The 16,515-nt window shown below is 47.0% G+C and overlaps 1 protein-coding gene across 11 annotated transcripts in view; it reads right to left on the minus strand.

Moving 5' to 3' along the window:
• RBFOX1 (RNA binding fox-1 homolog 1) overlaps window positions 1–15,667 on the minus strand; it is a 2,849,206-nt gene extending 2,833,539 nt beyond the window's left edge. For 3 of the 11 annotated variants that reach the window (XM_038762609.1, XM_038762601.1, XM_038762605.1), the window contains exon 1: window positions 15,286–15,580. In XM_038762609.1, the coding sequence (XP_038618537.1) occupies window positions 15,286–15,492 (207 nt within the window). In that variant the 5' untranslated portion in view covers window positions 15,493–15,580. Of the gene's footprint in view, window positions 1–15,285 lie in introns of all 11 variants that reach the window. The other 8 variants (XM_038762607.1, XM_038762606.1, XM_038762608.1 and 5 more) reach the window with 7 other exon arrangements.
• Window positions 15,668–16,515: the final 848 nt, after the last annotated feature.

Here is a 16,515-nt window from a genome sequence, read left to right on the forward strand (position 1 = left end):
CACCAAGCCCGCGCTCTTTCCACTGAGCCACTCTGCTTCTCTAATCAAATAAGGGATAGGGAGGGGATGGAACAGAGATTGGACTAGAGGAGAACAGAACACCCTGGGAGCGCAGGTAAAAAAAAAACACCTGCGGCCTCTGACCTTAGAAGCAGCGGATCAGAAATTGCAGAAGCCGATCCCATGGAGCCCCTGCCCAGAGCGTGGGAAGCCTGCCCTGTCTACATGAAGTAAGAGACCGTGGAACAACTGAGTGTCTCTCTGAGAGTTCGTGGGCAGGAGTTAGGTGTTTGACTATGGGAGGATAATGCTTAAGTGAATTTCTCCCAAATGGGAAGCTTTCATGGGTGGGATCTAGATGCTAGGCCACATGGGACAAATTCACACGTTTATTCCTCCTGATAGAGAAGCCCCAATATAATTAAATAACCATATTCCTCCCGATAGGGGAAATTTGATTCACCACATCCAAATAATTAAGTAATCATATTCCTCCCAGAAGGGAAGTTCAATTCGTCATGTGCAAAATAATTCAAAAATTAAATCTATCCTAAAACAGAGGTTCAATTTCCCCCACAGAATAAATTTTGTACGGCTCAGGCTTTTGACCCCAGTCTCTCTCTCGACATTCCGATCCTGGAACGTGTCCCCGGGGAATGGGTGACATCAACTGTGAGGACTTCCTATGTGATGTGGAGGAACTCAATGAGGGTCTTACCCTGTGAATTATCAATCAGTCCATCGATCAATCATATTTATTGAGCCCTTACTGTGTGCAGAGCAGTGTACTGAGCGCTTGGGAGAGTACGAGAAGCAGCGTGGCTCAGTGGAAAGACCCTGGGCTTTGGAGTCAGAGATCATAGGTTCAAATCCCAGCTCCGCCACTTGTCAGCTGTGTGACTTTGGGCAAGTCACTTGATTTCTCTGTGCCTCAGTTACCTCATCTGTAAAATGGGGATTAAGACTGTGAGTCCCACATGGGACAACCTGATCACCTTGTAACCTCCCCAGCGCTTAGAACAGTGCCTTGCACATAGTTAAGCTCTTAATAAATGCTATCATTATTATTACAATACAAAAGATTTGGTAGCTTCCTGTCTAGAGGGGGAGACAGACATAAATGTAAAATTTTAAATTATGAATATATACACAAGTGCTGTGGAGCTGAGAATGGGGAGATTACCAAGCGTCCAAAGAGTGCTTAGCTGTCGGGAGGCCATTAGTTACCTTAGAAAGCACAGTCTCGGTGGAGTGAAGGGATCGCATGCCTGACATAATAACAAAAGTGAATAAATAAATATAAAATAAACATGGGAACTTTTCAGTGCTGCCTTGGCATGGGATGGCAGGATGAGAAGGTTAGGGGGATAATCAACAGGGCAAAGAGTAATAACATTCTGCCCATGATGACACAGGATCCACTATCCACACATCACAGGTTGAGCTGGAAACCAGTCCCCCTGGCACCTCCCTGCCCTCCACCTGCTAGGTTGGGGACATAATCCCCCAGGAAGGGGCCCGTATCCCTCTCCACTTGCCCTCCGGCCTCAGGGTGGCTCTTCCCCTGGGCCGGAGAGACTACAGTTTGCCGTTCAGTTGACCCAGTTAGATAGGGTTCAGCTCTTAGCTGCCACGCAGGTTGATAATAAGAAGTGTGATATTTGTCAATCAATCAATCGTATTTATTGAGCGCTTACTGTGTGCAGAGCACAGCATTTGCCAAGCGCTACACTAAACACTGTGCTAGAATCAAGGTTATCAAGTCATATAGATACGGTCCCCGCCCCTCATGGGGCTAGCAGTCCAATTAGGTAATAACGATAATAATAATAACAATGGTATTTGTTAAGCACGTACTATGTGCCAGGCACTATACTAAGCGGTGGCATGGAGACAAGCAAATCGGGTTGGACACAGTCTCTGTCCCACATGGGGCTCAAAGTCTCAATTCCCATTTTAAAGATGAGGTAACTGAGGCACAGAGAAGTGGAGTGACTTGCCCAAGGGCACACAGCAGGCAAGCGGCAGAGTTGGGGTTACAATTCACGTCGCCCGACGCCGAGGCCCGTGCTCTTTCCATTGGGTCCTCCCCTTTCTCCCAGCCCCTCCCTTCCTCTTGTGGAATTGCCTCCTCCCCACAACACCCATCTAATCAAGGATCCTTTTCCGAGGGTCCCAGTCATCCGCATAGAGATGGTGTTTTAATTGGAATGGAGTGGGTGGAGGCCAGATTGAAGGGAGCTGAGGAGAGAGTTGGAAGAGAGGAAGAGGAGGCAGCATGTATAAACGTTGCATTCAAACAATTTGTAAAGGAATGGTAGGACCAGAGCTGGGACCATAACTGGAAGGCGCAGTGAGATTGAGGGATACAGAATTATTATTATTATTGTTATGTGGAAATGAGGGATACAGAATTATTATTATTATGTGGAGATATTTGAAAGCAGATGTTAAGGAGTCATTCTAGACTGTGAGCCCGTTGTTGGGTGGGGACCGTCTCTATATGTTGTTGACTTGTACTTCCCGAGCGCTTAGTACATTATTCTGCACACAGAAAGCACTCAATAAATACGACTGAATGAATGAATCGGAGATTGAGCAGTTGAAGATGGCAGTTGGGGAGGGAAGAAGGGAGAGGGCTAAAGTTTTAATAAGGTGTGAGGGGGTGGGGTCGAAGTTGTAGATGGAGGCATTAGATTTTCATTCATTCAATCATATTTATTGAGTGCTGTGTGCAGAGCACTGTACTAAGCCCTTGAGAAGTACAAATCGGTAACGTATAGAGACGGTCCCTACCCAACAACAGGCTCACAGTCTAGAATGATTCCTTCACGTCTGCTTTCAAATATTTCCATATAATAATAATAATTCTGTATCCCTTATTTCTACATAACAATAATAATAATAATTCTGTATCCCCCAATCCCACTGCGCCCTCCAGTTATGGTCCTAGCTCCGTCTTACCATTCCTTTACAAATTGTTTGAATGTGATTTTTATACATGCTGCCCCGTCTTCCTCTCTTCCAACTCTCTCCTCAGCTCCCTTCAACCTGGTGCTGTGACGCAGGAGATCCCCTCTTGAGATACTACTGGGAAGGATGGGAGAGTCAAAGAGGGGACTAGGGGGAGCAGAGGAGATTTGGGGGAGCTCATGACTGATGGTTTCAATAAGGCAAAGCCATCAGGGATAAGAGATTGGGATTGGGAGGCGGGGGGATGGGGATATTAAGGAGGGTTGAAGCCTGGTGACCCAGCTTCCAGCCCTCTTCCTGGCCTCCACCTACTGAGTAGGATCAGAAACCACAGAAAGCGGCCACTGTCCGTCACCCATTTTTCCCTGTACCCATAGCGGCTCTGCCCGCAGCCTGGTGGGGAGCCTGTGCCCGAGTTCAGGTGGCACAAAAGCTGTTGGCTGGCCCGGCCCCTCTCATTTGGGCCCACAGACTCCTTCCTCCTCCTCTGTGGAAGTCCTCAGTGGCAGCGATTAGAGTTAGAGTTAGTTAGATTAAAGTTAGAGCCAGGGAGGATGGAAGAGGGTGAGGAGAGAGAGATACTACATAGGCCAAGGTTACCTTTCTCTCTCTTTCTCTGGAAACCAGGCTGGGAAAGGGCAGGGAAGGGGTCAGGGAGCAGCAATGGGTGCCCCGGCTGAGAAGGAAAACAGTGGCTGAGGGCTAGACTGGCCAGACGGGTCCATTTTCAGGAGGCGGTGGCTGAGGGCTTTGCCGGCTGGACTGAGCCGTGGTGGGAGGCTGAGGCCGAGCGACCGGTTGGCCGGACTATGATGTGGTGGGAGGCTTCTGTGCAGTTCAGCACTTTTAGCATTGCCTCTAGCCACCCCCACCATTGCAGAACTTGCTGCCCACCGGGGCATCTACCTATTGAGAAGCAGCATGGCTCAGTGGAAAGAGCCCGGGCTTCGGAATCAGTGGTCACGGGTTCAAATCCCGGCTCCACCAATTGCCAGCTGTGTGACTTTGGGCATGTCACTTCACCTCTCTGGGCCTCAATTACCTCATCTGTAAAATGGAGATCGACTGTAAGCCCCCCCGTGGGACAACCTGATCACCTTGTAGCCTCCCCAGCGCTTAGAACAGTGCTTTGCACATAGTAAGCGGTTTAACAAATGCCATCATCATTATTATTATTATTATTACCAAATCCATTCCTGACTCCTACTCACCAGCCTCTAAGGAGGGAGGAAATGCGAGACTGCAGAGAAGGAGAGAGGTTGAAGCTGGAGAGGGAGATTTGGGAATCCTTCTCATAGAGATAGTAGTTGAAGTTGGGCATGCAAATCAGTCAATAGTATTTATTGAGCACTCCTTGGGTAAAAATCACTGTACTGCGTGCTTAAATTCTCCGAGGGAGAGGGTGTAGATGGAGAATAGATGGGGACTCAGAACAGGCCTTGAGAGACGCCCACATTTAGGGGGCGGGAGGCAGAGGAGGAACCCGTAAAAGAGACTGAGAAGGAGCAGTCAGAGAGATAGGAGGAGAACCAGGAGAGGACAGTGTCAGTGAAGCCGAGGTTGGATAATTTTTCCAGGAGAAGGGGGTAGCCGACACGGTAGAAGACGGCTGAGAGGTTGAGGAGGATTAGGATGGAGTGGAGGCCACTGGATTTGGCAAGAAGATCACTGGTGACTTTTGAGAGGGTGGGATCTGTGGAGTGAAGGGGATGGAAGCCAGACTGGAGGGGGTCCAGGAGGGAATCGGAGGAGGGGAAGTGGGAATCAACAACTCGCTGGAGGAGTTTGGGAAGGACTAGTAGGCTGGAGACTGGATGAAAATTGGTGGGGGCCAAGGGGTTAAAGGAGTTTTTCTTTTTTTATGGCTAGGTATGTTTGGAAGCAGTTGGGAAAGAGCAAGTCATGTACCTTCTCTGCGCCTCAGTTTCCAAATTGGTAAAATGAGGATTAAACCTCTTTCTTTCTCCTTTTAAGGATATTTGTTGAGAGCTTACTATGTGCCAGACACTGTACTTCAGTCCTAGGTATATTCAGGTTGGAAGCGGTCCATTTCCCACATGGGGCTCAGAGGCTTAATCTCACTTTAGACTGTGAGCCCCTCGTTGGGTAGGGACCATCTCTATATGTTGCCGACTTGTACTTCCCAAGCGCTTAGTACAGTGCTTGGCATGCAGTAAGCGCTCAATAAAAATAATTGAATGAATGAGTGAATTCTACAGATGAGGTAATTGAAGCACAGATAACAGAAGTGACTTACCCAAGGTCACACGGCAGACAAGCGGTTGAACCGAGATTGGGGCCCAAGTCCTTCTGACTCCCCAGATCCGTGCTCTATCCACTAGCTCTACGCTGCTTCTCGGGCCTCTTCGACTGTGATCCCCACGTGGGAGAGGAACTGCGTCCGATCTGATTGTATCGCATCTGCCCCCAAGCTTAATTGCCCATAGTGGGTATTTAACCAATACCACAATTATTTTTAGTCTCATCTCACAGAGAAGCATTGTGGCTCAGTGGAAAGAGCCCGGACTTTGGAGTCAGAGGTCATGGGTTCAAATCCTGGCTCTGTGTGACTTTGGAAGTCACTTAACTTCTCTGTGCCTCAGTTACCTCATCTTTTAAATGGGGATTAAGACTGCGAGCCCCCTGTGGGACAACCTGATCACCTTGTAACCTCCCCAGCGCTTAGAACAGTGCTTTGCATATAGTAAGCGCTTAATAAATGCCATCATTATTATTATTATGTTGCATCTCAATGGATCAGTTGCTCATTTTCATGCTCCTTCTCTTTGGAAACACAGGCACATCGGGAAGCCCATACCGATGGATACGAGTTTTCCATTTGAAAGTTTGGGGGCACTTCACATCCTCTAAAGTATCACTGCCATTATTTCAAATGATAAGGCAAATAACTTCTAAAGTTATCCACAAGTCTAACCGGGGTTGCCCCTCAAGCAGCATGGCGTAGCAGATAAACTATGTGCCCGGGAGTCAGAAGGTCGTGGGTTCTAGTCCTGACGCTGCTGCTTTGCTGTGTGAGCTTGGGCAGGTCACTTCTCTGGGCCTCAGTCACCTCTGTAAAATGGGGTTTCAGACTGGGAGCCCCATGTGGGACAGGGATTGTGTCCAACCCGATTTGCTTGTAATAATAATAATAACAATAATGGTGGCATTTATTAAGGCTTACTATGTGCAAAGCACTGTTCTAAGCACTGGGGAGGTTACAAGGTGATCGGGCTGTCCCATGGGAGGCTCACAGTCTCAATCCTCATTTTCCAGATGAGGTAACTGAGGCACAGAGAAGTTAAGTGACTTGCCCAAAGTCCCACAGCTGACAATTGGCAGAGCGGGGATTTGAACCCATGACCTCTAAGTCCAAAGCTCGGGCTCTTTCCACTGAGCCACGCTGCTTGTAGCCACCCCTGCACTCAGTACAGTGCCTGGCATACAGTAAGAGCTTAATAAATACCACAATTATTATTATTATTGCTAGTCCCCCTGCCGGGGCCAATTTTCTCCTCTGTGGCATCTAGTTCGTCTCTAGCCTGGGACCATTGCTCTCCACCAGACAAAACAGCTGTCTCCCCATCCCACTAACCCAAGTGCTTAGTACAGTGTTCTGCACACAGTAAGCACTCAAGAAATATGATTGAATGACTGAATGAATGAATGAATAACCACAGTGTAGTATCTACCATTGTTGGGTAGGGACCGTCTCTATATTTTGCCATCCTGTACTTCCCAAGAGCTCAGTACAGTGCTCAATAAATCTGATTGAATGAATGAATCTAGTCAGAGTACCCTCTGGTCTCCCAACTGGCCTTTCCAGCTTCAAACTCTTCTACCCTTTCCTGACAGTTATCCTTCTTTGGTGCCTTTAGAACAGTGCCCAGCGCTTAGATCAGTGCTTTGCACATAGTAAGCGCTTAATAAATGCCATCATTATTATCTCTCCACACCCAAAAAACCTCAGTGATTACCTCATTTCCTTCACCACAAACAAAAATTACTTTCAGGGCCTTCCATCATTTCTCTCCAAGGTACACATCAGAGCCCCTTCAACCTCACTTCCCCACTCACTCTTTGGTCCTCCCACATCCACTTACTACCTCGCTCTTCTCTCTGACTCTTTGATCCTATCTCCCTGCCTTCCCCTTCAAATCCAGCAGACCCCAGCTCTTCTCCTAGAATCCCACCTCCTCCTCCAAGAAGCCTCCTAAAGGAAATCTCACAACTCCAAGTCATATCGGGATGGCAGCCATGGAAGCAGTGCGACCAAATGGAAAAAACACCAGCCATGTCGTCAGAGGATGTAGGCTCTAATCCTGGCTCTGCCACTTATTATGTGTCAGATTCATTCATTCAATCGTATCTATTGAGCGCTTACTGTGTGCAGAGCACTGTACTAAGCGCTTGGGAAATGCAAGTTCCCAAGAGCTGATGTAGATTCAAGCTGACCAGATTGGACATCCTCCATGTCCCACGTGCCAGGAAGCTTTAAGATTTTGATGGAAATTTCTACGATAGGAGGGGACTGACCTCTCTCTCTTTAAGTCACTGGTTCATTCATTCATTGATATAATAATTATAATAATGGCTTTTGTTAAGCGTTTACTATGTGCAAAGCACTGTTCTAAGCACTGGGGAGGATACAAGGTGATCAGGTTGTCCCACGTGGGGCTCACAGTCTTAATCCCCATTTGACAGATAAGGTAACTGAGGCACAGAGATCATCCAACCATTTTTTTTTATTCATTCATATTTATTGAGCACTTCCTGGATGCAGAGTACTGTACTAAGCTTCTGGGAGAGTACAACATAACAACAAACAGACACATTCCCTGCCCATATCGATCTTACAGTCTAGTGGTTGTGTCTTTTTTCTTCCACCTGCTCAGTCAATACAATTTCCTAACTGGTTGATTCCAGCCTGCAGTCCTGGTCCCGTGCAGACTAGTTGAGTATACACAGGAACTAGAGGAGGCAGCAAGGCTGCAGCCCCAAGAGGGCTACGGACACAATCAGCAGGCCAAACTCACCTTCTGTGCACATGAAAGCTCCTTATAGGCAGGGAATATGTCCGCTAATTCTGTTGTATTGTAATAATAATAATAATAATAATGGCATTTAAGCAGCACTTACTATGTGCAAAGCACCGTTCTAAGCACTGGGGAGGTTACAAGGTGATCAGGTTGTCCCACGGGGGGTTCACAGTCTTAATCCCCATTTTATAGATGAGGTAACTGAGGCCCAGAGAAGTGAAGTGACTTGCTCAAAGTCACACAACTGACAATTGGCGGAGCCAGGATTTGAACCCATGACCACTGACTCCAAAGCCCGTGCTCTTCCCACTGAGCCACGCTCAGTGGACTCTCCCACATGGACTCTCCCAAGCACTTTGTACAGTGCTCTGCTCTTAGTAAGCGCTCAGTAAATACCACTGATTGATACACAATCTGAAATGGTTAATCTTGCCATGCCAAACAACAACAAAAAGCATTCACTGTCAATTTTTCTCATTAGTTAGCCGTCATTTTAGGTTACTGCCGATAAAAAACAGAAAGGTCCACAAAAGCTGTAGAACCACTCCTATTATTTTCTCCTTAATGGCTCCAATCGGACATCTCTCGGTTTTTCTAGGCAGGTGGTTCCATTTATCCTCTCTAGGTAAATTAAGGATGGCCCCATGGAATGGTCTCAGCCTACTGGGCTAATCTCAGTTCTGGGACTTGGTATATCTTTTAATATCCTTTCCACCACCTCAATCGTGTCGAAGGAGCTGCAGGGAAATCATTTAGTACCTTTGGAAACCTGGCAAAGATTTTCTCCCCTTTTCCAGGAAGGCTTAAGATTTTGATTGAAATACCTCAGGTGGGAGGGGGAAGTCACAATCCAATTAATTCCTCTGTTTTTCTCCACCACTTAGTATTTATCCATTGACAAATCACATAATAGAGAAGCAGCATGGCTCAGTGGAAAGAGCCCGGGCTTGGGAGTCAGAGGTCACGGGTTCAAATCCCAGCTCTGCCGCTTGTCAGCCATGTGACTTTGGGCAAGTCACTTAACTTCTCTGTGCCTCAGTTCCCTCATCTGTAAAATGGGGATGAAGACTGTGAGCCCCACATGGGACAACCTGATCACCTTGTATCCTCCCCAACGCTTAGAACAGTGCTTTGCACATAGTAAGCGCTTAACAAATGCCATCATTATTATTATTATTATTATTATAGAGCACGGGCTTGGGGGTCAGAGGTCATGGGTTCAAATCCCTGCTCCTCCGCTTGTCAGCTGTGTGACTTTGGGCAAGTCACTTAACTTCCCTGTGCCTCAGTTACCTCATCTGTAAAATGGGGATTAAGATTGTGAGCCCCACATGAGACAACCTGATCACCTTGTATCCTCCCCAGCACTTAGAACAGTGATTTAGTAAGCGCTTAATATCAAAGTTATTATTATTATAAAAAATGCTATCTATATAGAATCTACTGTATTCAGAGCATTGTACTAAGAACTTAGAAGAGTACAGAGTAAGTAGACAAGATTCCTGCCCTCAAGGAGTTTACAGTTTAGTGGGGCATAGAGACCCTAACATGAATTACAGAAAGGAAAAGATGGAAAAGGGGATATGAACTTAAGTTAGTGTTTAAGTAAGAGCATATATTAGATATATACCAAGTGTCACAGAGGGTTTGAGAGCTCATATGCTTAGGTGGCAGAGACGCACTAAGCAGCTTGGCTTAGTGGATAGAGCATGAAATGGGGAGTTGGAAGGACATGGGTTCTAATGCTGGCTCTGCCACATGTCTGCTGTGTGACCTTGGGCAAGTCACGTAACTTCTCTGGGCTTCAGTTACCTCATCAGTCAAATGGGATTAAGAATGTGAGACTGGGACAGGGACTGTGATCAACCTGCTTAACTTGTATCTACCCCAATGGTGGGCACATAGTAAGCACTTAACAAGTACCTTAGTTATCATTATTATTATTATTAAGTCACAGGGTGGGAAATAAGCAGGGGGGAAGAAAAATTAATTGGGGAAGGCCTTCGGAAGGAGATGAAATTTCAGAAGGGCTTTGAAGGAAGGGAGGACTCTGGTCTGTCATATTGGAAGCGAGAGGGCATTCCAGGAAACAGGAAGGGTGGGACCTTGGGAGACAATAACAAGTATTTTGACAGGAATGAAGAGTGCTGGGATAGAGTGGGAGAAAAGGGGGGATAAGTTGGAAGGAGAGCTAACAGAGTGTCTTTGAGCAAAAAGGAGTTTCTGCTTGATTGGAGAAGGATAGGTAGCGACTTGAGGTTTCTGGGGACTAGGGAGAGCTATGCGGAATGATGTTTTTTAAAAATAATCCAGTCATCAATGTGAAGTATGAACTAGAGAGTGGGGAGACTGCAGTCCTGGAGATGTGAAGAATAACTGAATAGGTCTGGGGTGGGAGGCAGAGGAAGAGCTGTTGAAACAGACCGGGAATCAATCGGCCAAAGCGATAGGAAGAGAATCGAAGAGAACTATGTTGGTAAAACCAGGGTTAGACAGCATTTCAAGTAGGGAAAGTATCAAAGGCATCCAAAAGGTTGCTCTCTGAGGGCAGAGATGGTGTCTACAGACTGTACTGTACCTTCCCAAATGTTTAGTAGAGAGATCTACACATGGTGTGTGGTTATTAAGTACCATAGATGAATTGACTGGTTGATGGAGGAGAACTAGGATAGAATAGACTCCCTTGGATTTGGCAAGAAAGAGGTCACTGATGACTTTGTAACGAGTGGTCTCAGTGGAGCGAAGAGGGTAGAGACCGTATTGAAGAGGGTCAAGAGGGAATTGGAGGAAAAGTGAAGTGGAGAAGTTCAAGGGGAGCAGAGGTAATGGGAGAACACAACTGACTCAAGAAGTTTGGATAGGAACAGTAGGAGAGGGATAGGGCGATAGATGGTATAGTGGAACTCAGAATCAATCAATCAATCATTTTATTGAGCATATACTGTGGGTGGAGCACTGTATTTACTAAGCACTCAGGAAAGTACAATAAAACAGAGTTGGTAGACATAATAATGGCATTTATTAAGCACTTACTATGTGCAAAGCAACGTTCTAAGCACTGGGGAGGTTACAAGGTGATCAGGTTGTCCCATGGGGGGCTCACAGTTTTAATCCCCATTTTCCAGATGAGGTAACTGAGGCCCAGAGAAGTTAAGTGACTTGCCCAAGGTCACACAGCTGACAGTTGGCGGAGCCAGGATTTGAACCCATGACCTCTCACTCCAAAGCCCGTGCTCTTTCCACTGAGCCATGCTGGTGTTCCCTCTCCACAAGGAGCTGATAGTCTAGAGGAAAAGAGGCTTTTTTAGGATAGTGACCCAGACAAGGCAGAGGAGAGAGGGCCCTCAGAGAATAAGAACCTGAAGATAACAGTTAGGGAGGGAAGAAATTGCAAGTCTCCATCCAAAATGCTACGATGCTAATCCAACTAACTTCTCCTATCCTACCTTGATTATTCCAAGGTATTTTCTGATTTTAATTTTATTAATCTAATTTATTTATTAGACTTATTTATTTGCTTTTCTACTATAACCCAGCCCACAAACTTTGCTCTACTAATTCCAACCTACTCACTGTACCTCCATCTCATCTAGTTTGACTCCAACCCCTCACCCACGTCCTGCCCCGGCGTAGAACTTCCTCCCTCTTTGTATCCGACAGATGTCCACTCTCTCCACCTTTGGAAGTCTTATTAAAATCAGAAAATTTTTAATTAGATCTATTAGATAAATAAATAAATAAATCTAATTATTAAATTAATTTAGATTAATTTAATTAGACGATTAATATCATTCCTTGATTACTCAGTGGAAAGAGCACGTGCTTGGGAGCCAGCGGTCATGGGTTTAAATCCCTGCTCCTCCACTTGTCAGCTGTGTGACCTTGATCAAGCCACTTAACTTCTCTGGGCCTCAGTTCCCTCAGCTGTAAAATGGAGGTTAAGACTGTGAGCCCCACGTGGGACAACCCGATCACTTGGTATCCCCCAAGTGCTTAGAACAGTGCTCTGCACATAGTAAGCACTTAAATACCATTATTGTTATTATTATTCCATCGCTTCTTGCTGACCTCCCAGCCTCCTTTCTCTCCCCACTTCAGGCCATATTTTACTCTACTGCCTGGATCATTTTTCTACAGAATCATTCAGTCCATGCTTCCCCATTCCTCAGGAGCCTCTTTGGTTGCCCATCTACCTCCGTATCAAACAGAAACTCCTTACCATTGGTTTTAAAGCACTCAATCATCTTGCCCCCTCCTACTTTAGTTCCCTGCACTTCTACTACAACCCAGCCCACAAACTTGGCTCTTCTGATGCCAACCTACTCACTGTACCTCCATCTCCTCTAGCTTGCCTTCAACCCCTCACCCATGTCCCGCCCCTGGCATAGAACTTCCTCCCTCTTCGTATCCGACAGATGTTCACTCTCCCCACCTTTGGAAGTCTTATTAAAAGCACATCTCCCCCAAGAGACCTTTCCTGACTAAGTCCTCATTTCCTCTTCACCCTCTCCCTTCTGCATCATCCTTTATTCTCCCCTCCCTCAGCCTCACAGCACACGTACCGATCCGTAATTTAATTTATTCATATTAATGTCTGTATTTACCAGCTCTGTTAAACCTCACTCTCCCAAGCACTTAGTACAGTTCTCCACACACAGTAAGTGCTCAATAAATACGATCGATGGATTGAAGCGGCCAAGCCGGAAGTAGAACCCAAGCCTTCTGGCTTCCAGGCTAATGCTTCCCTCTTTTCTGCTACACCATGTCTCTCCCCACAAGCCCAAGAAGAAGTCACAAGTCCCTGCTGTGATGGCACGGGCAGGCTCAGCTGTGATGGAACCTCTACTTCTCTCTGCATGGGAGGAGAAATTAATTAAAGGCGTGGATGGCACCCCTTGGCTGGGCCAAAGCAAACACAAGCATCAGTCAATTTCCAGAATATTTCTCATCATTCCGTATCTCCTTTGCTTGTGTGAAGAAATGCTCTTTCCTTAGAGCCACTGTTTAGTGCTCATGACAGTCAGGTTGGTTTATTTCATCTCTAGCACTTAGTACAGTGCTCTGCACACAGTAAGCGCTCAATAAATACAATTGAATGAATGAATGAATCGCTAGTCTCAAACAGAAGAACGAGAACAGCAAGGGAGAAAAATAATCAGCATTTGTGTGTTTGCTTGCCATCCTGGCTTCCAAACCCTCATCCAGGTAACAAGCAGAAAACTCAAGGTGAAATTTGAACGCCTGCTCTATGAATGTTGAGACACGCCATGCAATACTGGAAGAAAAACCAGGTCCTATAAAAAGAAAGAATCATGCTTATCAATAATAATAATCATGGCATTTGTTAAGCGCTCACAATAAGACAAGCACTGTTCTAAGCACAGGGGGTAATACAAGGTAATCAGGTTGTCCCACATGGGGCTAACAGTCTTAATCCCCATTTTTCAGATGAGGTAACTGAGGCCCAGAGAAGTGAAGTGACTTGCCCAAAGTCACACAGCAGACAAGTGGCGAGCCAGGATTAGAACCCATGACCTCTGACTCCTAAACCCATACTCTTTCCACTAAACCACACTGCTTCTCTTAAGATTGTTATTCAGAGCCCCAACCAATTAAAATCGCCCTCCAAAGCACATTTTCCTCTGTTGGTCTAAATGTCAGATAGGATTTTCTTCTTTAAATAACCACATCTCCAAAACATGAAATTTCTTGAACTGGTTACTCACTGAAACTCGGGCAAGGAGGTCCAGCGTCTGTGTTTTAAGGTGTCTAAAGACAAAGGAAGCTTAATCCAATTTTGCTTCTGTCTTTTTGCTAACAAACAGGACGGGTAAGAAAAGGAGGGTGGTTTCAGAAGGAAAAATTCCAAGCATTAATTTTACATTTTAAAGGCATAACCAGAAACTTCAGCCCCTGCCTTCTCCACGTCACACTGATTCCAAGTCCCCCCAAACGAGTCACCTGACAGCCACCTGATGAAGCTTCCACTAAGTAAATAAAAGATTTTCTTCTCTGGGAGGAGCGGTGCATTTTCATTCCATGAATACAGTTTGGATACCTCTTTCCCACTACTTGGCACTGGGCAACAAACACAACTGCTCCTGTACAGCGTGACTGGGGAAACGATTCTCTCTGGGGCATCATGTAACGTCTGATGCCCCACAGTGGGAAAACCAACATTTATTCAGGAAGAAAACAGAAGAATTATCCGTAACCGCTTCTGAACATAAACTAATCAATCAATTGTATCTATTGAGCACTTATTATGGGCAGAATATGGTAATAAGCACTCACAAAGCCCATTTTGCAAAACAAATGTGCAAGTAAGTGGAGGAAGAAGGCCATTCTACGCCACAAAGCAGTTACTCCACTGTTCTCTCCACCTGACCGAACTGATGACTACGAGTGAAGGGAACAGAGGCCAAACAAAACCTAAGACGAGCATCTGAATGGAGAAAGTTCATACCAGAGCACTGGAAGGGAAACAGCCTCTGCCCTCTGCCCTTAGGAACATATCATGAGGCCACAGAAAGTGTCCAGACATCATCACAAGAAGCACGTTCACACACAAACCTCCAACTCTCCACCTGTGGCATGAACGAATAGCTGAGGGCCGGCACCTGGAGGAGGTGGAGAAAATTTTCCTCCCTGCGGCTCACAGGGAAGCCATCTGGGTGCCCGTTTGGGCCCCTCCAGCTGTCCTTTGAACTCCGACCAGGAAGCTCAGGCCCAGCAGAGGGAAAACCCTGGAACGGTTCAGGAGAACCCTCTCCTGGGAGACAAACTGCACCCGACACCCTCTTCCAGGGCCTCTGGATGCTTTGGCATCCCGAACCCCGCTACGAGGGCCGTGCCGGAAATCCTCCGTCGCAGTCTGAGAGGTTCAGAATGGGGACTATGGTCAGGCCGCTCAGTTGTTCCTGTTGTCGTCTCCCCAACCCCACAGCACTCCACAGCAAACACTCTGACCGGAACAGAGTTTCGATGCCTCATTTTCCTCACCCCACCAGGGAACCGTGCTCGGTTGTGGAGCTCAGATTAGCTCGAGAGACTCCATGAGGCAAGTCACGCACAGGACCGAAACGAGGATTGGCACTGACTATTGAATCCTCCGCTCTTCCACTTTCTCAAGGGCCTGGGACAGAGCGTCACCTTCCTCCTGGTTCGCTTGCTACCCAGTTACTAACTTCACTGAGGACAAATAAAGTGGAGCGGCGTGGACGCCCTCCCCCCAGCCCTTGCTGTGTAGAGGCGCGGAGGCCTCTTCACTTACACTTCTTCCTTCACCACCTGCTTGGGTCCTGGTCTCTTCCCTGGCCGGGCAAGGCATGTCTTCTCCTTCCTTTCTGCCGCTTCCTCCCTCCTTGCCCAGCTTCAGCCTCTTCCCCTCAGGTTGGGCATCGTCCTCGTCCCTCTTCACCTTGCCATCCCCGCCTCGCTGCTTCTCCGCGTCCTCCGGGCTGCCGGAGGGGCCCGCCATGTCTCGAAAGGCCCTTCCACTATTTCTTTTTTTCCAGTTTTCCCCGGTGAAGCAGCCTCTCTGTTGGAGATTTGGATTCTGAGGGCTCTCTCCCTCTCCCTGCTCAGCTTCTTTGAGATTTCGCTGGGATTTCTCAGCTCTGCTCCTATTTTCACATCAACCACTCGCTTTTCTTTGCCGCCCTCTTCTGGATCCTCAGCTTCAAAATCCTCACTGGAAGCCGTGACCTTTAACATAATAATCATAATTTGGTATTTGTTAAGCCCTTACTAGGTGCCAAGCACTGTTCTAAGCGCTGGGGAGGATGCAGAGGTCGGCCCACGAGGGGGCTCCCAGTCTTCATCCCCATTTTCCAGATGAGGGAACCAAAGCACAGAGAAGCTGAGTGACTTGCCCAAAGTCACACAGCTGACGAGTGGCAGAGCCGGGATTTGAACCCATGACCTCTGACTCCCAAGCCCGGGCTCTTTCCACTGAGCCATGCTGTTTCTCCTGCCGACTGATTGCAGGCTGTTGCCACTTTTCAGCTTTGCCAATCCGGTTTTCCACCGTGACTTTGTCACTTTCTTCCTAGAAGCCCCATGGGGGAAAAATGTAGGCCAACTGATGGAGGATGGAGTAGGAAAAACCCGGGGACAGAAAGGTGATAAAAGGACATCCAATTTTTCCCCGGCCTCTGTCAAGATCTTTGCAAACTGAAATTTGGAGTCTCTTGGTTGGCGGCTTCACAGTCCTCTGCGAGGACACACCTGGCTGTGCTTGATAAGCATTACAGAACAGAGAAGCAGCGTGCCTCAGTGGAAAGAGCCCGGGCCTTAGAGTCAGTGGTCATGGGTTCAAATCCCAACTCCGCCAATTGTCAGCTGTGTGACTTTGGGCAAGTCACTTAACTTCTCTAGGTCTCAGTTCCCTCATCTCTAAAATGGGGATGAAGACTGGGAGCCCCACGGGGGACAACCCGATCACCTTGTATCCTCCCAGGCGCATAGAACGGTGCTTTGCACATAGTAAGCACTTAACAAA

Source organism: Tachyglossus aculeatus, chromosome 21 (assembly GCF_015852505.1).
Source record: "Tachyglossus aculeatus isolate mTacAcu1 chromosome 21, mTacAcu1.pri, whole genome shotgun sequence".
Classification (NCBI taxonomy): Eukaryota; Metazoa; Chordata; class Mammalia; order Monotremata; family Tachyglossidae; genus Tachyglossus; species Tachyglossus aculeatus.